The following is a 23,617-nucleotide window of genomic DNA, read 5'->3' as shown; positions in this document are numbered from 1 at the left end:
AGTATACCATTGCCGAACAGACGTTCATTGTACCCAGTATGTCCACTCAACTATTTCCTCCGTGAGCCCCTTATTACACGAAATTACCGTAGGTTAAAGTAGAATTGTTAGCGAAATATTCGCCAACAAAGCGTACATATTTGCTACTTAAAACACTTTGCTGTAGATTCTATGCTCTGGCAACAACACCACCTATATTATTGGCTCGGGCCTCTGTCGGGCCTGATCTGCCGTCGGGCCGGGCCGGGCCGGGTAGGCGAAATTTTTTCTCGGGTTCGGGCCGGTCACGGGCCGCGTATTGAATCACCGGGCCGGGCTCGGGCGGGTAAACTTGAACGAGTTCCGGGCCCGGGCCGGGCCCGGGCCGAAAATCACGGCCCGTGCAGTGCTCTAGTGTCAACGACTTCGCTGCCTGCAACAGCACGCACGCCTTTACGTTGTCAAACGAGTCGGAGCAGCTGAGGCCGCAACCTTCCACATTTACGCAATAGCGCCGGACCAACGGAAGTGCACTAATCACTTCGGAGGATGTAGGCAATGGGCCATCGTCAATTTACGGTAATAGTTGACGGTAATAGCTCGATCATAGGGCCGGACACCGGGATGTTTCGCGACCGAACGTCCACAAACCATTTGTAAACGGCCGCTTCAACATCTTCGTACACAGCAGTGCGTACATGTCGGGTGCCACGGGCACCTGGCCTTTTGTCCGACTTGGCCCTGATGTCTGCCTTGTTCTTCAGGATAGTCAAGGTGCTCCTTGGAATTTTGTACGCGGCGGCGACGTCGGACTTCTTTTTACCGCGCTCGACCCGATTTATGGTTTCGAGTTTCGCGGCGAACGGCAAATTCTGCCTCTTTGCACAAGCCATGACGACAGCGCACCAATAAAGTTCACAGAGCACCAACAGGCAACACCACCAGCACGGACCACGCTGAATGAGGACTCGAAAACAGGCAGCAGCAGGCACACAAGCGTAAAGAAAGAAAAAAATGGCGCTCACTTCTACCGCCTCCGCGCCTCGGAGAAAGCACGATGGCCTCTGATTGGCTGTAAGCGCAGCGAGTGGGCCAGGATCATTTCTTGCAGGGGGGGTGTTCGCCCGTGCACAACCGGGTCTAAACCACTTTTTCTAGGGTGGCGCCGGCAGTTTTCCCCGCCACCGCGAGGGAAAGCCAACTTGATGGGGCACTCTTGAGGCACATGGAGTTTGATATATCGGTTGTCGTTGCTATTTTCGTTCGATGTAACAGTAACTTTTGCTATGTATTCTCAATGTAAATTTACCGTGTTTAGAAATTGTTCAATATACGGGATAATTTGATATAAACGGGTTCGATATAGTCGGGCTCGACTGTATCGATATACCGAACTATTTTGTGGTCCCCTTTGAGTTCGATATATCCGGGATCGACTGTATATGAAACAGATAATGAAGACAAGGAAGGCATAGGGGACATTATTTCTAGCATTTCAGTGGACTGTAGTAATTATGAGATGAAGGAAAATCAAGGTGGACAAGAGAAAAACTTGCCACCAGTGGCAAAAAATCACGACCGTCACATTACGTGTTGGATGCACTGCCAGTTGTGCTAAGGTAACAGTCATTCACACACCCACTTTCTTGGGTATTTTTGTACGTGCGACCCCGTAAGTGTTAGCCAGCACCACTCCATCATGCCTTCGTTGGTTTCACTATCTGCTGGCTTCGTACGGTTGCATCTAAAAGACAAAATAGGCAGGTCAATTCGCTTTACTTCTTTCATTCACATTCTGTACAAGGTATCATGATGCAGCTACCGAAAGAGTTTCTAAGATAGTACTGAAGACACTGCTCAGCTCAGCCTTATGGTCATCTCAAAGTTTCCCCAGCGATTCTCTCGAGTGTTCAAGGACATCCCACTACAGTCGGGAGACGCACCTCGTGGCTTGGTGGGGGCCTTGCTCGCGCACTTGGTGCATCCACCCTGCAGAGGCTGACTGGAGTAGAAGTTCTCGCAGCACAGCAGTTCCTCAAAGAGGTTCTCCAGGTAGGTCCAGAAGGCCGACACCTTGTCCACGGCCGGCAGGTGGCACGTGTGCGACTGGCCATCAAAGGTGGCTGCACACGAAGGCAGGTTCCAAGAAATCACTAATGCAGCAGAGAAATATTCAGGGCAAGTATCCACGCATTGCTATGACAGATCAGTTGCAACTTGCCCGATTCAAGCCCCTCGTGCAGTTCATTGCATCCACAATTTTTTTTAATAAAGCCTCATTAAAGAAAGTCCTAGTTAGCTTTGGGCACTGTAAACAGAAAATCAAGAAGCACATCTGGCTAAAAATGCATCTTTTTGCACCTCAGGTTTAACTGGCACAACAACATGTATCAGACCATGTGTGTTCTAATGAGCCAACAACTATGTTCGTGAGCCGTCACGGTTCGTCTGTGGGCGCAGGGGCTCCCTGTGGCTTGATACTTTCAAATATACACTAAACCATGTACAGTAAATACCCCGTGATCTGATCGTGGGTATTACAAATTTTGGTCACACAGGAATTGGTAATATTCCCTAGCTGAAATGTGTTGCTTACAGTACAAAAAATATTGGCTGTTCGAAACAATTTCCACACTGCTGCGGATCATAAGAACGAACGAGCAAAAGCGGCGGCCGAGCCAGCGGAGCGACCGACTCGGACGAATTGGCACAGCTGGCACAGCGGGATCCATAGTCGCCAAGCAACCGTCTACACCACAAGGGTGCACAATATCTCATTGAAAGATTTCGGCACTGCCAAAGACGTCCTCATGACCTGTCGTTTGTGTTCTGCGGAGGGCACTGCCAGAGCTTTCCATGTCTGACGCTTTGACCAGTGAGGAAGGATACGATATGCAGTGCAGTGCCAAAGACTGTGGCAGCATCCACAACGCCTGAAACGCAACATGTGCTTGACATCCTGAGGCGTGTGAAAAGAGTGAGGGCACGTGTGCGCATTTTTATGTGTTCCAGAAGGTGATCGTTGACGATTTGTGTGAAAGAAAATGCAGACAGGTACAGAAATTTTTGTCGCAAATAAATTCATTTGCAAAATTTCATATATGCTTTGATGATATAAATATCAGGTCATACAAATATTTCAGGCAACCCCATGGAATCCGCATTTACTGTACAGTGCTCATGGATTGAAACTAGGGATGGGCGAATAGTAAACTTGAGGTTCAAAATGAATTCGAATCGAACAGTGATTTCCTCGAAAAATTTTGAATTGAATAGTTCGAATAGCATATATCACATAATACGCAGCATTTGCTGCCATGTGAAGCCGATCGTCTCTAGTTGTGTGCAGCACATCACCAACTAAGCTAAGCTGATGCTGTCAGTGTACTGTTGCTGTACCGTACACACGCATTTGTCATAAAAGGGTTTGTGATGCCCACTCCATTCCCGACCGCACACGGGCGCGGCAATGCGGCAATGGCGAGCTGGTTTCGTTCGTGAAGGTCTCTGCGGCACACTTAGTGGTCTTGCACAAAGAGGCAGCATGAATGTCGGCATGGCGCGTTTGGGTTCTTGCCTATTAAATGCGTGCAGTATGTATGCAACTGAGCTAGGCCGCATGCACTACCGAGCGGTTAACTGAAGATGCTTATCGTAAGGGTTGTCAGCGATTAAGTCGTATTGGCGCGTTTGCAACCTGCCGCCATCACACCTTCGTGCATTTCCGCCGTGATAGTGGCCTCTCTGAATTTCTGGTCTGCTTCACCCCATGTCGGCACTGCGGCAAAGCTGACTTTCGCACTCTGCTACTGTTGCAAACAGATCGACGCGCAACAGCGCTGGTTTGAACCTATGAGATGATAGGCGCGGCAGAGGTGGGGGCTTAAATTGATGCCTTTTGGACCTGCAACTTGGGCAGAAAGACCGAAGAATCGAATGCCGAAGAGTTTCAGCACTCGAAATTTCATGAATTCTTATACATTCACGTCTATGGGGCTGGTGACGGTGCTGCAAAAACGTTCGAATTTTCAAGCATGCCCGAAAAACTGGGCGTCCGAAAAATCAGCAGTCGACTGTATATCAACCTGGACCGCATTCGCATGCTTTTAAGTTACCTTGGCTTCTGTAACACCAGAACAAATAAACACAGCTTCATGAAACATTGCAGTTCCTCTTTTTTTTTTGTGCTGTCAACACACCCTGAAAGTTTCATCCAGATATCTTTATAAATAAAAGAGCCGAGTCTCCAGAGTCTTTCCCCTTACCATTGATGATGACTTTGCCGTTGCCCTTGCGCAGCAGGTTGTATACATTTTTCTCATTCAGAGCACAGTCAACACACGCCTGCACAGCCTCGCGCAGCACCCTGTTCATAGAACCAGGCCCCAGCTGAAGGGGCAGCTGGCCAATTTTGGCTGGATCCAGGTAGGGCCCACAAGAGCACTGGTGATTCACGTAGACACACACTGCAAACACAAAAGGCAGGACACAGTGAAAAATGATACTGTCACATGTTCGTGATGGTGAAGGAGGCGGCAGCCGGGCTGTTAAGGACAAAACTCTTTATTGGGCGAACTTGTGCCCAGGAAATGAAAAATCAAAGGACAAGCAATACACGCTGCAATGCTATACACTGATAGCGACAATCACAGTCGTCTGCCGTCAGTAATAGGCTAGTCTGTGAAATGCATTGGCTTTTATAAACCCCTTATCGAACCTTCCAGCATTATCACTGGTGCTCGCATTAGCTCTAGAATAAACTCAGTTACTCATGTCCTGCGCGTAATCTTAACAGAACAGTCTACGACAATTGCGAAGTTTCTAAACATCGTGGCGTGGTTTGAGGCAAGCGGTGGTAACAGTTTTTGTGGGTGAAACTCGAACACATCAAACATAAAGGAATAACGGTGTGCGGCAATATCACAGAGCAAGCTCTTCATGATCCCGAAATCATAGGAAGCTATTCTAGACACTCAAGAACAGGATACATTTCTAGCAAAAACAATTGAAACAGATGCTTTTACTGCAAATGAAAGTCATCTCATTCTCAGTAAGTGCACTTCTGCAACAAGTTTTAAGTAGTGGATTACCCTTTTTTCAAGCTTTTCACAATGAACTGCATCACCAATGCCTGGTCTATAAAATTATGTGGGTGCTTTCTGATAAAGCCAAATTGCTAGACTTCCATTGAACCAATGCACAGCAGCAAGCAAAACTTGCTACACTGCACTGGTTCCTGCAGGTTTCTTTGGACATAAGTGTGCACTGTTACATAACAGAATATGTTGCTACCAATTATGTAGCTGCCATTATTCAGACTGTTGCTTTGCTTTCATGCAATTTTAGTAGGGATGGGCGAATATTCGGGCATTTCGAATATTCAAACGAACATTATAGTATTCGAATTCGCTTTGACACGAATTTATATTATTTGAAATTTCGAAGTATTCGAAATGAACGAATGTATGTATGTTTGACCGCACATAACGTACTGTAAAGGTGGTTTCACTGCAGCATTGGGTTGCTGTACCGTGAAACGACCCTGCCAGAGGAAATCTGCACTGCCACGAAGCCACACTTCAAGGTTAAGTGTACATATTTTTAAAAATGTAACAGCGTGTTATATGGGCTTATATGCGCTAAGTATAGTAATTTTTAACTTGTAACATATTGACCACTTATAACTCACACCCTACTGCTATTCAAATTTTGATACCCCCCATTCAAGGTTTCTTCCACTTCGTTTTAACCAAAAAAGTGACTCATACCTAGTTCCAATTCTTAAAAATATTGTGCAAGGGTCATGAAGAAAATGCTCAATTTTTCTTAATAATATGTGGTGAGTACTATTCGAACTATTCGATTCAAAATTATTTGACCAAATCACTATTCGCTTCGGATTCACTTCGAACCTCAAATTTACTATTTGCCCATCCCTGAATTTTAGACATAAGCTCTTTTGTTTTTGTCGTGTGCGATGGTTTTGATGTTGCGGTTCACCAGACTAAGTCGAGCGCAGGTTGTTTGGCTTGGTGAACTGATAACAGTGGCAACATATCACTGTAGGTGACAACCAATGTTTTGATGACAAGCCACAGAATGGGTGCGATAGCTCGACACTTATTACCACAGTGCACTGGAACTGTGTTTCTTCCAGCTTTGTCTGACGTGAGGCCACTGTGAAGAGGGCTTTGCAGGCATGACATCAAGCCATGGCTGCCAGATCGCCAGTTCAAGAAAACAGATCTTTCAGTTGTTATTGAAATTAGCTTTTTCATGCTGCCTTATTATTTGAACGTTATTGCTGCACTTTCATGGTAATAAGAATCCTTTGGTAACTATACTTTGCATAAAATGTCAAATTTGAATTTAACAATATTTCAACACAGTAAAAGCCCCTTGGTGCCGGACTTACTAATATCCATACTATAAACACTACCATACAAGTGCAAAGCATCTTGAGCAAGAAGCTCCGTATATCCAAGAATCCAGGCATGCAACCAGGGTGCTCGCATCAATTTAAACTTCCGAATTTTGAAAGGTAAATGTCTGAATACACGCGTTGCTGACAAAATAAACACAAGAAAAAACAACAACACAATGATCAACAGAAATCGCGGTGGTGAAAACTCGGCAAGTAACTTTCCAGACCTCCTAAATTATGCTGGCTTCTTTGTGGAATCTTACTACACAGAAACTAAATAGAACGGCGACAGAAATTCCGTAAACTTTACAGCGCTTCGTTCGACTTCTCAGGCTCACGTGACTGTGAAAACCGCAAACTGCCATTTGAGGCTTGCACATGCGATCCATGCTTTTGCTTTGGTTAACTATGTGAATCTACTCCTTTCAAATGCAGCCATCATGAAGAGGTTTGTCGACTCGGTACCAAACCAAAACATTTATCACCTGCAGCCACTACCGACAAGGCAGCTAGTGCTCACTGGATTCTGCGGATTCGCATGCTGTCGTGAAAAGCTTGCCACAAACATGAGGATCGCACATTGAAGAGATCCGACTCGTGCACTGAAGCAAGGGCAGCACGCGTGAAACTGAATGTCTACATGGGTGGCTGGGAGACCAGCTGCATCAAGTATCCTGCAAATGCTTACCAAGCTTGTAAGTTTGCACACTGGTAGCAAAGGTGAAAACTCTGGTCAAGTCATAAAGCTTTTAAATTTACGGAATACCGCTTATACTGACAGTAAAGTCTAGCTCACATGCACAATATCTGCACTCTACCACAACACAACTATTTATTTTCCTGACGACAAACTAAAGAGCCAAAGAGCAGCAATGCAGTTCATGCAGACGCAGGTGTGCATTCTGTGTGGACCATGCACACCCGACAAGCAGCTGGAGCCAAGCTAGTGCAAAGGTTGCTTCGTCATGTTGGCAATAGCCCTGCTTCCCGACTCCATGCGCTGCTTCTTTTTTTTGCTTTTTTTCTGCCTCTATTCTTTGTTCTATTGCTCCACGTCTCTCCCGCTCTTTCGTAACACCCTCGTCACCCTCTGCTTGGCTGGTGTACCTTCTCTGGCAAGTGTGCTCGCTACTTTGCTCGTCTGCAGGATTTTCTGGCAGCCGCTCTAAAACTAGTCTTCTACATGGGTCTCCACAATAAGCAATGTGCGTAGTATACTGTTCAGACATTTTGTCACCATCCAAATGCAGCCACTGTCACAGAGAACTGAACTCTCACGCGCCTCCAATAAGCATTCGGGGATGCAGAGGGCATCAACTTCGTCTAACAGATTGCAGAACATGCACGTGTGTGGAAACAGATTATACTTCCTGACAAGCAAGTGGACCCTGACGCAACTGCAGTGATGCTACCGAGGACTTCTCAGTTGGAGCAATTTATCGAAAGCAGCTATATTTTCATTTTGGAGCACTTTGGAGCAGCAAGAATTTCCATCCTGGAGCACTTTGGAGCAGGTAATTTTGCATCTGGGAGCACACTGGAGCAGCTAATTTCTCATCCTGAAGTACACTGGAGAAGCAAGTTGCATTTACACCTGAATAATTATTGTGGGGCTCTTACGAAGAGCTAGAAATATTTTGATTCATTGCAAATCTCATGCAGAAAATCATCTCAGGAGCACTCCATATTTCACTCTATAATGCAAAAATAAGGGCATCATGCAGATGAGTGTTCTGGAATAACCTCTTCAAATTATTTTCAACACCAGCAAATAAACAAAATACTGGATCAATAAAATTGTACTTTAGAAAATAACACTGTAAATTAGAGCTGTGCAAATAGCAAAATTTTGGGTGCGAAGCGAATTCGCATATTGAAGTGTGAGTGCGAATCGAATCGAATATTTTTCGAATATTTCTCGAATATTTCTTGAATGTTTTTCTAATACTTCGAAGCGAAATTGCAGAATAAAACGTTAGAGAGGATTCCTAAGCATATTCTTATGAGATAGCTACATGAAAGTGTTTCTTTTCGCTAAGTTGATGAAGCACTGGCAGGGTGGTGTTTCATGGTTGTCTTATTAAGAATGAGGCAATGTAGAGGCCGAATTCTATTTATGTACATGATTTGGTGCAACCAAAGTGTTGCCGACAACACTTTACACGTGATAGGCAAAGATGTCATTTCCTCAGCCTCTCCTTTTCTTTCAACTTCTGTGGATGCCCAACTGATGTGGCGGACGAGGGTGTGCTCCCTTCAAGTCCGGAGTTCCAAATCTGCCTCGTAGACGTCAATATATTAGAACTACGAGGCGTCGGTATATAAGAACATCTGAAATTTCGGATGCTAAAAAGCTTCGGCATCCAATTTTTCGGACTTCCTGCCCAAATTTCAGGTCCAAAACAGCATTATTAAAGCCCCCAACTCTGCCACATCTTTCATCTCCATGTTGGAAGCAGCATTTTTTTGAGTTAATACATTTGCGACCATAGCGGAGCTTGAAAGGCAGCTTTGCCGCAATACGGGGGTGTGATGAGGTGAAGCATATTGAAAATCTAGGGACCACTTCCAATGGGACGTTGACTGTGTCTTGGCTAAGTTCGACCGTAACGGAGCTTGAAAGGCAGCTTTACCACAATACGGAGGTGTAATGAGGTTGTAGCGCCTCAGAATGCGGTGCTCGTCAAAGAAGAAGAAGTTGGCATTCGGCCGCGCGGCGGGTGCAGCGCGATAATAAAAAAATCAGTTCGAAAACTGAACGCTGTCAGGGCTGGATCTTTCTCGCGTTAGCTCCGACAGTTAATGGTGACCCGATAAAGAACACGCAGCCTCGATCATCCCGCATGGATCTCGCCGGCTCTGCCACCAATCCTACCGGTCCTGACGCCCAAGAAGACGCCAGACCTAGCGGTGCTGCGGTCGCTGCGATCCAACATGTCAACCTGCCACCATTTTGGCCCAACAGCCCCAGCACATGGTTTCTGCAGGTCGAGGCGCACTTCCGTCTACGGCAAATCACCAGCCAACAGACCAGGTACTGGCATCTGGTGTCCTGCTTACCTCCGGACGTAGCCGACGACTTAGCTGATATTTTAGCGTCGCCGCACCCGAGCCATCCCTACGACACGTTGAAGGCAGCTATCATTTCCCGCAAGTCTGAGTCCGAACACAGCAGACTCCAACAGCTCATAACGGCCACAGAGCTCGGTGACCGTCGCCCATCACAGCTCCTGCGACGCATGCGCCAGCTCCTTGGCGGCCCCTCCGCCCCTCAAGAGGAGAAGCTGTTGCGTGAGTTGTTCCTCCAGCGCTTACCGCAGAGCATGGTACCGGTCCTCGTGGCTGCAGGAGATGTCCCAGTAGACACACTCGCTGAAATGGCTGACCGAGTTGCGGACTACTCGCGGGCACATAGCCTCAACGCCGTTACCACACCGCCACCGGCCACCGCTGCAGACCCGGCGCTCGCGAGCATCGAGAACCGTTTGGACGCCCTTGTCAGGCGCCTCGATGGCTTTGTACCTGCGCATCGTCGACCGTCATCCAGGTTCCAGATACCCACGTCCCCACGTTCTCCGGAACTTCGGCCAACCGACGCGCCGCGGGACGTCTCATCCTCAACCGTGTGCTGGTACCACCGCCGATTCGGTGCCTCTGCTCGCAAGTGCACTCGCCCGTGCTCCTGGTCGGGAAATGCGACGACCGGCCACTGACGGCGGCAAGTGGTACTGGTCGAAAGTCATGCCGCCTTTTCTATGTTTCTGATAAGGTCACTGGCGCTTGCTTCCTAGTCGACACAGGAGCCCAGGTTAGCGTCATACCGGCCTCGTGTGCAGATCGCCGTCGCAACGAACAGACCTGCCCACTCCAAGCGATCAACAATTCCGCCATTCGCACATACGGCCAACGCTCTCTTACACTTGACCTTGGACTACGCCGTACTTTCCGCTGGATTTTCATCCTCGCTGACGTCTCGCAAGCTGTTCTTGGAGCTGACTTCCTCAGTTTTTTCAACCTTGCTGTGGACATGCATGCTCATCGCCTCATTGATCTCAACACCCGCCTCTCCATCAACGGTGTACTCTGTACTTCCTCGTCAACGGGACTGAGAGCTCTCACACCTGCTTCGCCGTATGCAAAAATACTCGCCGACTTTCCCAACATCACGAAGCCGCACACCAGAGAGTCACCGGTGAAGCATTCCATCACTCACCACATTGTGACCACTGGACCTCCCGTTTTTACACGACCCCGTTGACTATCTGGAGAACGCCTCGTCATCGCCCGCCGTGAGTTTGAGCACATGCTTGAACTCGGCATTGTGCGGCCTTCCTCAAGCAACTGGGCGTCGCCACTCCACATGGTGCCGAAGAAAGATCCTGGCGACTGGAGACCATGTGGGGATTACCGCGCTCTCAATGCCCACACCTTACCAGACCGCTATCCACTTCCTCACATACAGGATTTCACATCAAATTTGGCTGGGTGCACAATCTTCTCTAAGATTGACTTAGTGAAGGCTTACCATCAGATTCCTGTAGAACCCGCCGACATTCCGAAGACGGCCATCACCACCCCATTCGGTCTGTTTGAATATGTGAGGATGCCTTTTGGATTGCGCAACTCTGCACAGACCTTTCAGCGCACTATCAACGAGGTCACACGAGGTCTCAATTTCGTATTTGCCTACCTTGATGACCTCCTTGTAGCAAGCTCATCCGGCCCTGAGCATGAAGCCCACCTGCGCACCCTGTTCCACCGCCTGGATGATTACGGCCTCGTAATTAATCCCAATAAGTGCCTCTTCGGCGTCGCTACAACAGAGTTCCTAGGCCACCTTGTCACTCCACAGGGTATCCAACCACTCGCCAGCAAAGTGAAAGCTATTCAAGACTTTCCACCCCCGACTTCACTGAAGCGACTCCGAGAATTTCTGGGCCTACTAAACTTCCATCGCCGCTTTCTTCCAAAGTGTGCCACATTCCTAAAGCCCTTGACCGACCTATTGGCTAAAAAGAAAGACCCGGCTGCGCCACTGGAGTGGACCGAGGACGCTGCATCTGCCTTCGGCACTGCCAAGAAGGCTCTGGCAGACGCCACCATGCTCATACATCCCGTCCCTGATGCCCCAATTCGTCTCATCACCGATGCATCAAGCGTGGCAGTTGGCGCCGTTCTCGAGCAGCACGTATCCGGTTGGCAGCCCCTTGGTTTTTTCTCGCAAGAACTGAAGCCCCCGGAAGCTAAATACAGTACATTTGCCCGAGAACTCCTTGCGGTATACCTTGCCATCAAACATTTTCGTCATTTATTGGAGGGCCGGGACTTTTACGTCGTTACAGACCACAAGCCCCTGACGTTTGCCTTCCATCGCAATCACAGCAATTACACTGCACGGGAGATCCGTCAACTATGCTTCATTTCCGAGTTCACTGTGGATCTCAGACACGTCCATGGGCCGGAAAATGCTGCTGCTGATGCACTATCCCGCATCGATGCCTTGTCGACCCAGCCACCACTAGACATGGAAGAGCTAGCAGCTGCACAAAGCAACGATCCTGAGCTGCATCGTCTTCGTTCTTCATCCACGTCTCTATCGTTCACGGAGTGCCCGCTTCCATTTTCTACCTCATTAATAACGTGCGAAACGTCTACTGGTGTCCCTCGGCCCTTCGTGCCTTCAGCTTTTCGTCGTGCAATTTTTGATCAATTGCACAACATGAGCCATCCTGGTATTCGTGCGACCCAGAAGCTAGTCACATCTCGTTTCCTTTGGCCAAGCATCAATGCTGATGTCCGACGCTGGGCGCGAACCTGCCTTGAGTGCCAGCGGGTTAAAGTTCACCGTCACACTGTCACGGCAACATCCCCCTTTCGGCCTCCAGACGCAAGGTTTTCTCACGTCCATCTCGACATCGTCGGCCCTCTTCCGTCATCGCAAGGAGCCTGTTACCTGCTGACATGTGTGGATCGCTTCACCAGATGGCCGGAAGCGTTTCCCATTTCCGACATTACAGCACCAACAGTTGCTAAGGCTTTCGCAAACGGCTGGGTGTCGCGCTTTGGATGCCCTTCTGTCGTCACCACTGATCGCGGTCGTCAATTTCAATCGGCCCTTTTCACCGCACTTGCCAATATCCTGGGCATTCGACACATTCACACAACTGCCTACCATCCTTCCGCCAATGGCATGGTCGAACGGCTTCATCGACAACTGAAAGCTGCCCTCACTGCTCACCAGCCAAGGGAACGTTGGCTCGACCACCTCCCCTTCGTACTTCTGGGCATCCGATCAGCATTGAAAGCGGATCTCGGCTGCTCATCAGCCGAACTAGTCTATGGCGTTTCCCTGCGTCTTCCAGGAGAATTCTTCGAGCCATCATCGCCACCTTCCACTCACGATGCCTCCACGTACATTCGAGAGCTGCGCACCACGTTTCGGGACCTTGCTCCTGTGATTCCTGCCGACCGACACCCCCAGTCTGTCTTCGTCAGCCAGGATCTGCATGACTGCAGTCACGTCTTCGTTCGGCGTGACCAAATACGGCCACCACTCACACCAGCCTATGATGGCCCATTCCGCGTCCTCCATCGTACACCTAAGACGTTCACGCTGGACATCAGTGGCCGTGAAGACGTCGTGGCTGCCGATCGACTGAAACCTGCGTATATCGCCGCTCTCGCGTCCGCGGGGCTTCAATCTTCAGCCTGGATGCCCACATCCAAGCATGTCCGCTGGGCGACTCCTATGGCTCTCGTTCTACGGGGGGGAGCCCTGTAGCGCCTCAGAATGCGGCGCTCGTCAAAGAAGAAGAAGTTGGCATTCGGCCGCGCGGCGGGTGCAGCGCGATAATAAAAAATCAGTTTGAAAACTGAACGCTGTCAGGGCTGGATCTTTCTCGCGTTAGCTCCGACAAGGTGAAGCATATTGAAATCTAGGGACCACTTCCAATGGGACGTTGACTGTGTCTTGGCCAAGTTCGACTGTAAGGGAGCTTGAAAGACAGTTTTGCCGCAACACTGATGTGTGATGAGATGAAGCATATTGAAAATCTAGGTACCACTTCCAATGGGACGTTGACTGTGTCTTGGCAAAGTTCGACCGTAACGGAGCTTGAAAGGCAGCTTTGCCGCAATACCGGGGTGTGATGAGGTGAAGCATAGTGAAAATCTAGGGACCACCGGACGTTGACTGTCTCTTGACAGTTCGACTGTAACGGAGCTTGAAAAGCAGCTTTGTCGCAATACCGGGGTGTGATGAGGTGAAGCATATTGAAATTCTAGGGATTACTTTCAATCGGACGTTGACTGTGTCTTGGCAAAGTTCAACAGTAACGGAGCTTGAAAGGCAGCTTTGCCGCAATACGAGAGTGTAATGAGGTGAAGCATATTGAAAATTTGAAGGGGTCACTTTCAATCGGACGTTGACTGTATTTGTTTTTGGGAAGTTCGAATAGTTCGAATAGTAAAATTCCAGTGCAAATAGAATCGAATAGCAAACACTATTCGAAAAATATTCGAAATTTCGAATATTTGCACACCCCTACAAAACACCTGTCGCGTACGTCATGAAACCCTTTCTCTCAGTCAAGTGTGGCACATACCCGCATACCAGAGTTCATGTTGTGCAGGTATGTGCCACAGGTGATACAGAGTCTCAACCAACACAGTAACCGCGAACACACACATTGACACACAAGGAAAGTGATAATAATAATAATTGTTGGGGTTTTGTGGCCCAAAACCACGATATGATTATGAGACGCCGTAGCGAAGGGCTCCGGAAATTTTGACCGTCTGGTATTCTTTACGTGCACCGAGATCGCAAGGTACACGGGCATGTAGCGTTTTGCCTCCATCGAATTGCGACCACTGCGGCCGAGATCGAACCCACGACCTTCGGGTCAGCAGCCGAGCACCGTAACCGCTACACCACCGCGGCGGACGCAAGGAAAGCGAGGAAGCTAAAGACATAACACCCCTGGAAGACGCTCAACTACCATCCACTCGTTGATGTGGTCCGCAACGTGGACCACGTTGATTATGCAAAAACCGGGGTCAATACTTCCCTACAATAAATCTTCCGAGAGAACCCGGCCTCTCATCATTACCTGTTGATTTATCAAGACCTAACAACGCCTGGTCTTTATACTGCGTGAAAGATGGCTTGAATGTGTGCAGGCATCAAGAAACCTCACTGTTACGTCCAGGACAGGAGGCATCATAGATCATTTCATCGCAAGAGGCATCCAGGATTTTCACCAGCTGTGCGATACCTCGCACTTCACTACACTTACACCCCTCGTAGCCGCGAGCACGAACGAATTCGATTAACAAGTCCGGTCTAGCTGCTGGTGCTCACTGATCACAGTGATGATGACCTTGTTCAAGAACTGTCAAGGACCTCTTCTACACATACGCACAGGTTTGTAAAACGTGCGTGCCTTCTCCGTCAAAACGGACAAGTATAACAACTGTAAGAACTGCAACTGTAACGTATGTGCAGTGTGCCTGCGCGTGCCACTCGGCTTTGTGTATATCCATGGAAACTTTCCTGAATGAAGCTTAGTTGCGAGTAACGCCTGTCCTGTGCATATGTGTTTCTTCTTTGTGCTGTTCGGATTCGCGCTATCCAGTATTGAAGAGTATAAGCACTACATAGCAGCTTACCGAGTCCGGTGTTGGTAACACCGATGTTGCTGTTGGCATCGTTTCGAAACTTTAAACTGGTTATATAATTCATATGTGACTCTTCAACATATGAGTCTGTGTATACAGTAAAAGCTCGTTAATTCGACACCCGTTAATTCGGATAATTCGGACGGCTCTATTGGTCCCTGCCAAAGTGCATGTTACTTTATGGGACCAAACCTTCGTTAATTCGTCAGAATTGGGCTCCACACCGCTTAACTCGGACAAATGCTGACGGCTGCCGCTACACAAGGGTGTGGTAAAGCAGCACTGGCATCACTGGAGCGAAACCGAAACCTGAGTGACATCGCCATCGTCATCAACTAGTGGGGGCAACCGCAGCGTCACCGAACGTCGGCGTCTTCTTTCTTCGCTCCACTGCGCCTCCGACGCCATTTTCCCTTGTCTTGTGTCGGCACCGTCTCTTCTTGCGGAGTTCTCTTTTTTTTTCCCCATTGTGACCGTGTTTACATGTGAGGCCCGAGCATGTGGCAGTAGCTGACGATGGCATCGATGAGGTGTCAGCCGAGTCCACCGACGATGGCTGCCCGACCTTCGATGCTGTCCTTCCCACAGGTATGACCCTTCAGGACTACATTGTGATTGATGATTGTGTCGCCACGACTGGTCTCCTGCCCGATCAAGAAATTATTAATGATGTCGCGACCTCATCGCACCTCACGGGAGGTCTCGGAGGCGCTTTTGATATTAGAGGACGTTTGCCTGAGCACTTCCGACAGTTTGCGTGCTGTTGGCCATTTGGAAGAGTTAAGAAAAATTGTAATGTCAGCCGGAATCTGCGCGAAAACGCAGATGACCATTACAAAATATTTCAGCAAATAAAGGTATGCTTCTCCAACTTGATTTTAATGTTGTTTTTCCTGTTCATTCGTTAATTCGACATTCGGTTAATTCGGACATTTTATCCGGTCCCGTGAAATCCGAATTAATGAGCTTTTACTGTACCACTTCCACATTTCTCTAGCGTCTCTACCGTAAAGTTTCGCTCCATGTGAAAATTTATGCCACGGTCACCATTGCGCGCATGCTTCGCATAACACTGATTCCCACGGTACGTGGGATCTGCCGAAGTTTTGTCTTTGGGAAGTTTGAATAGTTCGAATAGTAAAATTCCAGTGTCCGAATTGAATTGAATAGCAAACACTACTAGAAAAATATTTGAAATTTGGAATATTCGCACACCCCTACTTAAATTGCTATTTTGCTTATCACATTGCCAATGCACAAAACACCAATCCAGCTTCAGCTGCAGATCAAGCAACATGAGCTCGTGTGAGCGGTCTCTGCGTAAGCCCAAGCGCAAATGACAGAGCCTCACCTGTAGGATTCTGCTTGGCAGCCACCGTGCTGGTGTCAGGCTCAGTGACCAGGACGTGTGGTGATTTGACTCGTGTTGTCTCAGAGGTTGTGCTGCTGTTTGAGGTGGACCCTGTCGACTGGGCAGTCCGTGCACGTGTCACTGTGGCCGCCGGTGAAGCAGGTGCCAAGGTGTTACTGGATGGGGTAGAGTTCCGAGGCGAGGGCACCCTGGGAGGCGGCGGAATGCTGGGCGAGCCGACGGCTGGAACCACTGCGGTGCCCGCACTGCCTGGCCGTGCCTTGTATTTGGCTCCTGTGTGTGAAAACAAAAGGGTAAAAAATTAATGCCTCTGGTTTCAGGGAAGGCTTTCCACTGAACCATCAATGAGACGCCCTTCTCGTAGGACCAAGGTGAAATAATAATTTTGGAGGCTAAACACTAGGCTTGTGCGAATAGCAAATTTAAGTTCGAAGCTAATAGTGATTTGGTCAAATAATTTCGAATCGAATTCGAAAAGTATATATCACATATAAAGAAAAATGAGCATATTTGTCATGACCCAACTAACTTGCACAATATTTTTTAAAAATTGAAACAAGGCATGTGCAAATGTCATTCTTTTTGGTTCAAAGGAAGGTAGAAGCAACTTTGTATAGTAGCAGGATTTGACTTTTGGTAGAATGCAAGTGATAACCTGCAAAGTATGTTACGTTTTATAATTTACTATACTTAGAGCATATAAGCCGGTATAACAAGCTTCTAAACTTAACAAATTATGAATCGATGTGAAGGTAATATGTTCATTTAACCTTGAAGTGGGGCTTCACGGCAGTGCAGATTTTTCCTGGAAAGGTGTAATCACGACATAGCACCCCTCTACTGCAGTGAAACCACCTTTACAGGGGGTTACATGCGGACTACCGTATTTACTCGAATCTAACACGCACATTTTTTTCGGTAAAACGAGTCCAAAAATCGCATGCGCGTTAGAATCGAGTACCCCAAAAAAAAAAAAAGAAAGAAACCCGGTTATCACATTGCCATCGGCATTTCAAAATGGCCGCCTCCTACGCGCCTCGGCCATTGTTTCAGTTCGTACGTGTGCTGAGGAGCTCGTCATCCCGCTCTGCGTTCACATCGACGGCATGGAAGTGCCGACTCCAAATACTCGACGAGTGCACCACGACGCCGCATTTAAAAGAAAAGTTATTACGCATGCAGAGACGGACGGAAATCGGACCGCATCGCGGTCGTTCAGAGTTCCCGAAACGTGCGGGCGAGACTGGCGCAAACAGAAGCAGAAGATTTTTTACAGCAAAGCTTCACGAAAATGTTTCAGTGGACCAAAGCAGGGCCGGTTTCCCGAAAGCGAAGAGCGTTGACAGCGACAAGGCGTTGTCCGACAGTGACGAGGAGTGATCCATTACGCGACTCGTATCGCCGCCGTAGTGGTGACAGTTTAGCGGCAAAGCCCGCTGTTTGACTTTGTGTTTTATTTTCTGAAACTTTAGTTTTTTAAAACCCAAATGCTTGTTCTTCGGAATGTGCGAAGGTTGACTCCTACGGACGTTTTTCATTTTTTTGTTCTTTTCTCTCACGAAAAATGGGTGCGCGTTACAATCGATGTTTTACTTATTTTCTTTCTTTTTTTGGTCGCGGAAATCTGGTGCACGTTACAATCGAGGGTGCGGTAGAATAGAGTAAATACGGTAATATACACCTATTGGTTCATTTCGAATACTTCGAAATTTCCAAGAAATTAAATCTGAATCGAAGCGAATTCGAATACTGTAATATTCGTTCAAATATTCGAAGTGCTCAAATATTCGCACAAGCCTACTAAACACTGTGCCAGTGCCAGCAGCATGAATGAGAGTTGCATTAATGTCACGCCAGCTGAGAATAAGGCAAGCGGCTTCAGACATGCTATCAATGGTTGGAAAACCCCTGGCGGTGATGGAACTAACTATACGTTCGTTCACCCCCGCCATCAAAGTGGAGCAGAAGTGCCAGCGTCGCTTGTACTCAAGAAGAGAGGTCCCATAGACTATCTTAGTACCAATATTTCTCTCTATATATATTTAAGATAAAATGCTTTTTATGTACGACATTAGCACACTCTCGAGAACAGGCGACCCGCAACCAGTGCTGGCAGTGCTGGCAAAGCAACCTTCTTTAGCCAGGCCCACGTAGATGATGCCAGAGCTCTTCTTTCTTCGGCTACACCTTGGATCATGCACCTAAAGCCTATTCAAACACTTTCATACTATGGTGCCATCTTATTTCTTGCCACATGCCTCTAACTCATCACAATTACTGAATGGCAGAAAACTATTTTGCATAAGCCACCTTTTATTTTTTATTTTTTTCGGAAAGCCATTTGTCTACACAGCAATACCAAATTTTGAACCACTTTATTTAGAACTGACAAAATATATTTCTTTCAATGCAGGTTCAGTTCAGGTCAAGGCATATTCCAAGATTATCGGCTCGGGTTCAGGCTTGATTTGACACCCTGGTTAAAATACCTCAGAAACTGGAGTTATAAGAAGTTGTACCACCTACACTTTGATATCCATTACCAGGCTGTCAGGTGTGTGTTTAGTTAGCTGAAAAGAGGGCATTTAAAGGGTGCTATGCAGCTGTCCTAAACAGCAGTATAATGCCTTTGAAATGTACAAATTGGGTGGACTTTAGACCAATGTCAAGGACCCGGTGCAGTTGCTCTTTTTCTGGCAAGGTCAGGATAGCTCGATGACGTCACAGCACCCCTTCCATGCGGTTTCTCAAAGAATATGCCAAACTCATCAAGAATGCCCTACGGTGAGCACAAACCAACATATACTAACACACAGCAAGAGCATAATGTGATAACAAGTGAGATGCTGCAAGATTAGAGACTCCAGCAGAATGCCAGCCATATTGGATAACTCACCTTTGTTGCCAGGTGGCTGGAGAGGGTGCCCACTGAGGCGGCACCACCCAACAGGGAAGATATCCCGAGAGTCAAAACGGCACCAGTAGTCAAAGGCACCACGCCAACCATCAAAGGTGACAAAGAGCATGTCATCTTTGACTGCACCGACAGTGGCGGGGCATATGAGATGCGGGTTCTTGCGATCCAGTGCCTCCAGCTTCATGCCCACCTTGAATTCATTGCTGCGTGGGCTGGCTGGTTCCTGCACAGAGCAGTTGATAAGCGAACATGCACTGCCTTCTGGCCACATGTATGCCGTGAACAGCCTCGGAAGCCATTCGTATACTGTAGTCAACATTTTAAAAATAATCAACAGCTGTTCCCAACTTGAACTAAAAGCATCCCAGTGTCGGGAGCTTGGTTTAGCGGAGGCAAGAAATACACATGTTGACAGCTTGAGAGTGAAGAGTAGACTGTCGTTTCATTTTCAAGTAAAAGCAGGTTCACAGCGTGGCAGTGGGGGCATCTCAGTGTCGGGGTCATCGCCTCACTACAAAGGCATGACAATGCGAAATGAGGTACAATGACCAAGATAGCGGGAGAACTGGTCTTTCGAGAAGCGGAGGGAATTGCCTTGTGAACTGCTAAAAGAATGTGTGTCTGTTGTGGTAAAAGCTATGGGCACTCGTGTCCTTAAAGCTTTCAACTTAAGTTTAGTTTCTGATCACATAATACAGTAGAACCTCGTTGATACGTTTCCGAAAAAAACGCGGAAAATAAACGTATGATCCTGGAAAACGTACGATCCGAATCCAGTAAAAATTGAGGCTGACAAGGCCATATTGGGGTGCAAGGGCAAAAAAACGTATATTTCTCAAAAGACATGGAGGGACTCTTCGATTTTCGAACTCCTGGCATCTCGCTGGCAGCTAGAGGTCAGCCAGCTAGTTCCGGTCATGACCGAAATTAACGTCGTGGTCACGTGTACTGAAATCCCGAGACAACCCAAATATTGCAAAATCGAACTCTGTGACAACCTGCGTAAACGTAAAGAAACGCTACCGCCGTGTCAGCAGACGAAACTTTGCGCCGCATGAGCGTCGGTTCTTTCTGCATTGCCGCTTGGAAATATGGGGCTAGGTTTGCCGAAGAGCAGAAGTGATATCCTCGAGCATACGCATTTGAGATACGATAACGTACGTTCGCAAAATCACGCGTGACTTGCCCCATCCGTGAAGAAAAATCCGCCCCTCTAAAGGCTTAACAAGCTCAACTCTTTGCAGTGCACGTAACAATCGTGGTACAACACGATATGCGAAATCTTGCGAAAGTGATAAGCGTCCCCGAAAGCGACAGCTGTTAGCGGCAATCGCATACTACGTCGCATCCTCGCGCTGATCAGTTTGCGTTCTGTCTTAACTTCCCACCTGTGCTATGTTCGCCGCCACTCGTAATCGCACCATCTCGCACGGCGGAACGGGCTTTAAAAGATAACGCCCGGCGTAATGGCAACCGAAGGTGAAGTCCCCATGCACCCGCACTTTGATCTGTCGAGTCCTCAAAAAGATGGCGGCGAGCGCGCATCGTCTCGTTTTGGCGTGTGATAACCAAAAACTTTCCAGATATCTTCCAGAACAAATATTTTCTGACAGCTTCTGACGACCCGCTGGTAGGCAGAATTGCTTGCGCCGGGCGCAGCAACCCAAAAACGAATGCGCTCCGAGAGAAAAGTGTGGGGGAAATTATCGGCCATATTCACTGGGCAATGGCGGCGTTGCTATGGTTATGGGTCGCGGCGTGTTGTGCAGCGGTGGCGATGCGGCAGCGGCATGTGCGTTTCCGCGGCAAGCCATTTGAAGATTTTGACGGCCAGCGTCGCCGCCTGCCTTCGGGTCGGTGTGTGGTTGACAGAGAGCGGCGATCGAGCGATTCGGGAAGACACGGAGGAGACGATCGAGCAATTCAGAAGAGACGAGGAGGGGGCAATTGTGCAAAGCAGAGAAAGCGCGGAGGGGGGGGGGGGGAGGAAGGCACTGCAGAGAAGCTGCCGTCGCCGTGCAGCGGCTGTCTGCCACTTCGCGCTTCACAAGTACACGAGAGGGCCCTTTTTGCGCGCCTGAATAGGAGTTTCTGAGTACAGAACGTATCATACGACCGCAGTTTTCCGCGGTGCTGAACGTTGCTGCCGAATAATCATATTTTCTGGGAACGTATTAACCGGAACGTATTACACAGAGCTCTATTGGGTTATTTTTAATTTTCGCGATTTTGACAGTAGGAGCCGGGAAATCGTACTAAGCGGGAACGTATCAACGAGGTTCTACTGTATTTATACACAAAAACACACATGCAAGCACCATAACCCAGTTGCATAAAGGATAAAAACCAAAAACCAACAAAGATAAACTATAACATAGTAGATTATCAGTGATACGATCATGGCTCGTACAATTTTCGGGGTGGTCAAACTTTTATGTGGCCCCGACCAGGACCCATTAACATGCAATGTGCTAGAGCAGGAGCGTCAAAGATGCGACCCGCAGACCTATCGCTTGTGGCCCATGGCACGCACATGACTGTTTGGGGGTAGCAGACTTCAATGAGTTTTTTGATGATGCATGCTTCCTGGCGCTGCGTCGATAGGCCGCTAGGATCATCGCCATGTTCGGAAATGCCTACTTGTACGAACAGTTGTTCTCCTTGCTGAAGGTGAACAAGTCTTGTCAAGGATGAACCTCTCCGATCGACCATGAGGATCGTCTCCGCACAAGTTAATGCCGACATTTCACATCTCGTAGCAGCTAAGCATTTACAGGAATCAAATAGGCGTGTCTAGAACTTTAACAGTTGTTTTGTGGTTCACAAAGAACGATATTTTGTGACTTAGCTAAATGGTACTCACATTATGTTCTCACCTATTGTGATTAATAACGCTTTGTTCGGATAAGCTACACCAGGGTGTCTACCGAGTTGACATTTCTAAGTTCCCTGAGTTTTCCAGGTTTTCCCTGAGTGTTTTTGCAAAATTCCATGAGTGAAACAGAATTTTGTTTTATGTCAAGAAGGGTAGACACCATGTCGCTCGATGATGTCACTCTCTAGTACGCACGTTAGAAAATAAAAACGACTTAATCCCATTTGAATAGTACATAGAACAGTTAAACCTCAATATAGCGAAGTTGGTAAAAGCGGCAACTCACTTCGTTATATCGAAACTTCGTGAAACTGAAATTTGACCTTTCATGCAAGGCATAGTTACTGAAGGATTAATCTTAAATTGAAAATGCCACAAGAATGCTTGACTAATATGGCGACGTGAAAAAACTTTTTTTAATTTTTTGCGTGAAAAAAAAATCAATTTTGTTGAGTCTGCGGTGCAGCAATCACAGTTAGATGCCTTGCCAGAGTGTCACATGTAAAGACGAAACAAATGCGGGTATAATGCACTGTGGAATTGCGTTTGTTCTGCTGCTGCGGGTTGTTGTCATATCCTTGCGCGTTGCCCAGAGCAGTGCAACGCCTTTGCTATCATGTTGCCCAGTCGAACCATTTGCTCTCCACGAACGCACAACATCGAAAACCATCCCACGTTAGAAAAAAAGAGTCACAGTTTCACCGCGAGAGCAAAATAGTAAATCCGATAGGAACAAGGTAGAATTTTATATGAATATAAGCTAGCAGGTCGCTCCTTCAGGAAACGCAGCCGCTGCACGAAGAGAAGTGTCCCATATTCAGGTACCTAATGGGGGGGGGGGGGGGGGGGGGGGGGAGTGTACAAAGGCTGAAGCCCCTGCTCAGGAGTGCATGTTGGTGGGTCACGCATATTTACAACAACCCAGAGGGGATTATGGCGGTGCCTAAGAAGCCTTCGTTGTAAATGTGCATAAGGAAGCAGGAAAGGCTAGAGCGATGAGAGAGGTAGAGAGCAGCGACAAGATTCTCTTTACCCCTTTTGGGCAGCGACAGGCAAAGCAACCTGAAAAAGGGAGCAAACTCAACAGGCAGCCTGACAAAGGAGGTGGACGACAGGCACTGAAGGGAGGGAGCGGGGGCTTGCTTAAGGGGGGGCAATCGCCACTACCCCCCTCCCCCCTTTGGATCCGCCACTGCTATGGCTTCAACGGAAGTTTTGCAATTAGAGTCACAACACCTACAAAGGTATGAGCCGTCTGCTGATCCCCACTGAAGATACCGCGACACACGCGACCACACGTGCTGGTACAAAGTACGCACTTCCTGTCGGACTCACGCAGCCCCCCCCCCCACCTCCCCAACCCTCTGACTC

At 47.9% G+C, this 23,617-nt stretch overlaps 1 protein-coding gene across 1 annotated transcript in view; it reads right to left on the bottom strand.

The window, feature by feature from the left end:
* LOC119395678 (polycomb protein SCMH1) overlaps positions 1-23,617 on the bottom strand; it is a 79,294-nt gene that overhangs the window by 31,118 nt on the left and 24,559 nt on the right. The window contains exons 8-11 of the mRNA XM_037662672.2: positions 19,351-19,594; positions 16,434-16,727; positions 4,245-4,445; positions 1,923-2,102 (exon numbers count right to left, since the gene is read on the bottom strand). Of these exons, the coding sequence (XP_037518600.1) occupies positions 1,923-2,102; positions 4,245-4,445; positions 16,434-16,727; positions 19,351-19,594 (919 nt within the window). The remainder of the gene's footprint in view (positions 1-1,922; positions 2,103-4,244; positions 4,446-16,433; positions 16,728-19,350; positions 19,595-23,617) is intronic.

This window comes from Rhipicephalus sanguineus, chromosome 6 (genome assembly GCF_013339695.2).
Source record: "Rhipicephalus sanguineus isolate Rsan-2018 chromosome 6, BIME_Rsan_1.4, whole genome shotgun sequence".
In the NCBI taxonomy this organism is placed as follows: domain Eukaryota; kingdom Metazoa; phylum Arthropoda; class Arachnida; order Ixodida; family Ixodidae; genus Rhipicephalus; species Rhipicephalus sanguineus.
The sequence above is the reverse complement of the archived record's forward strand: the minus strand, read 5'-3'. Positions and strand labels throughout refer to the sequence as shown.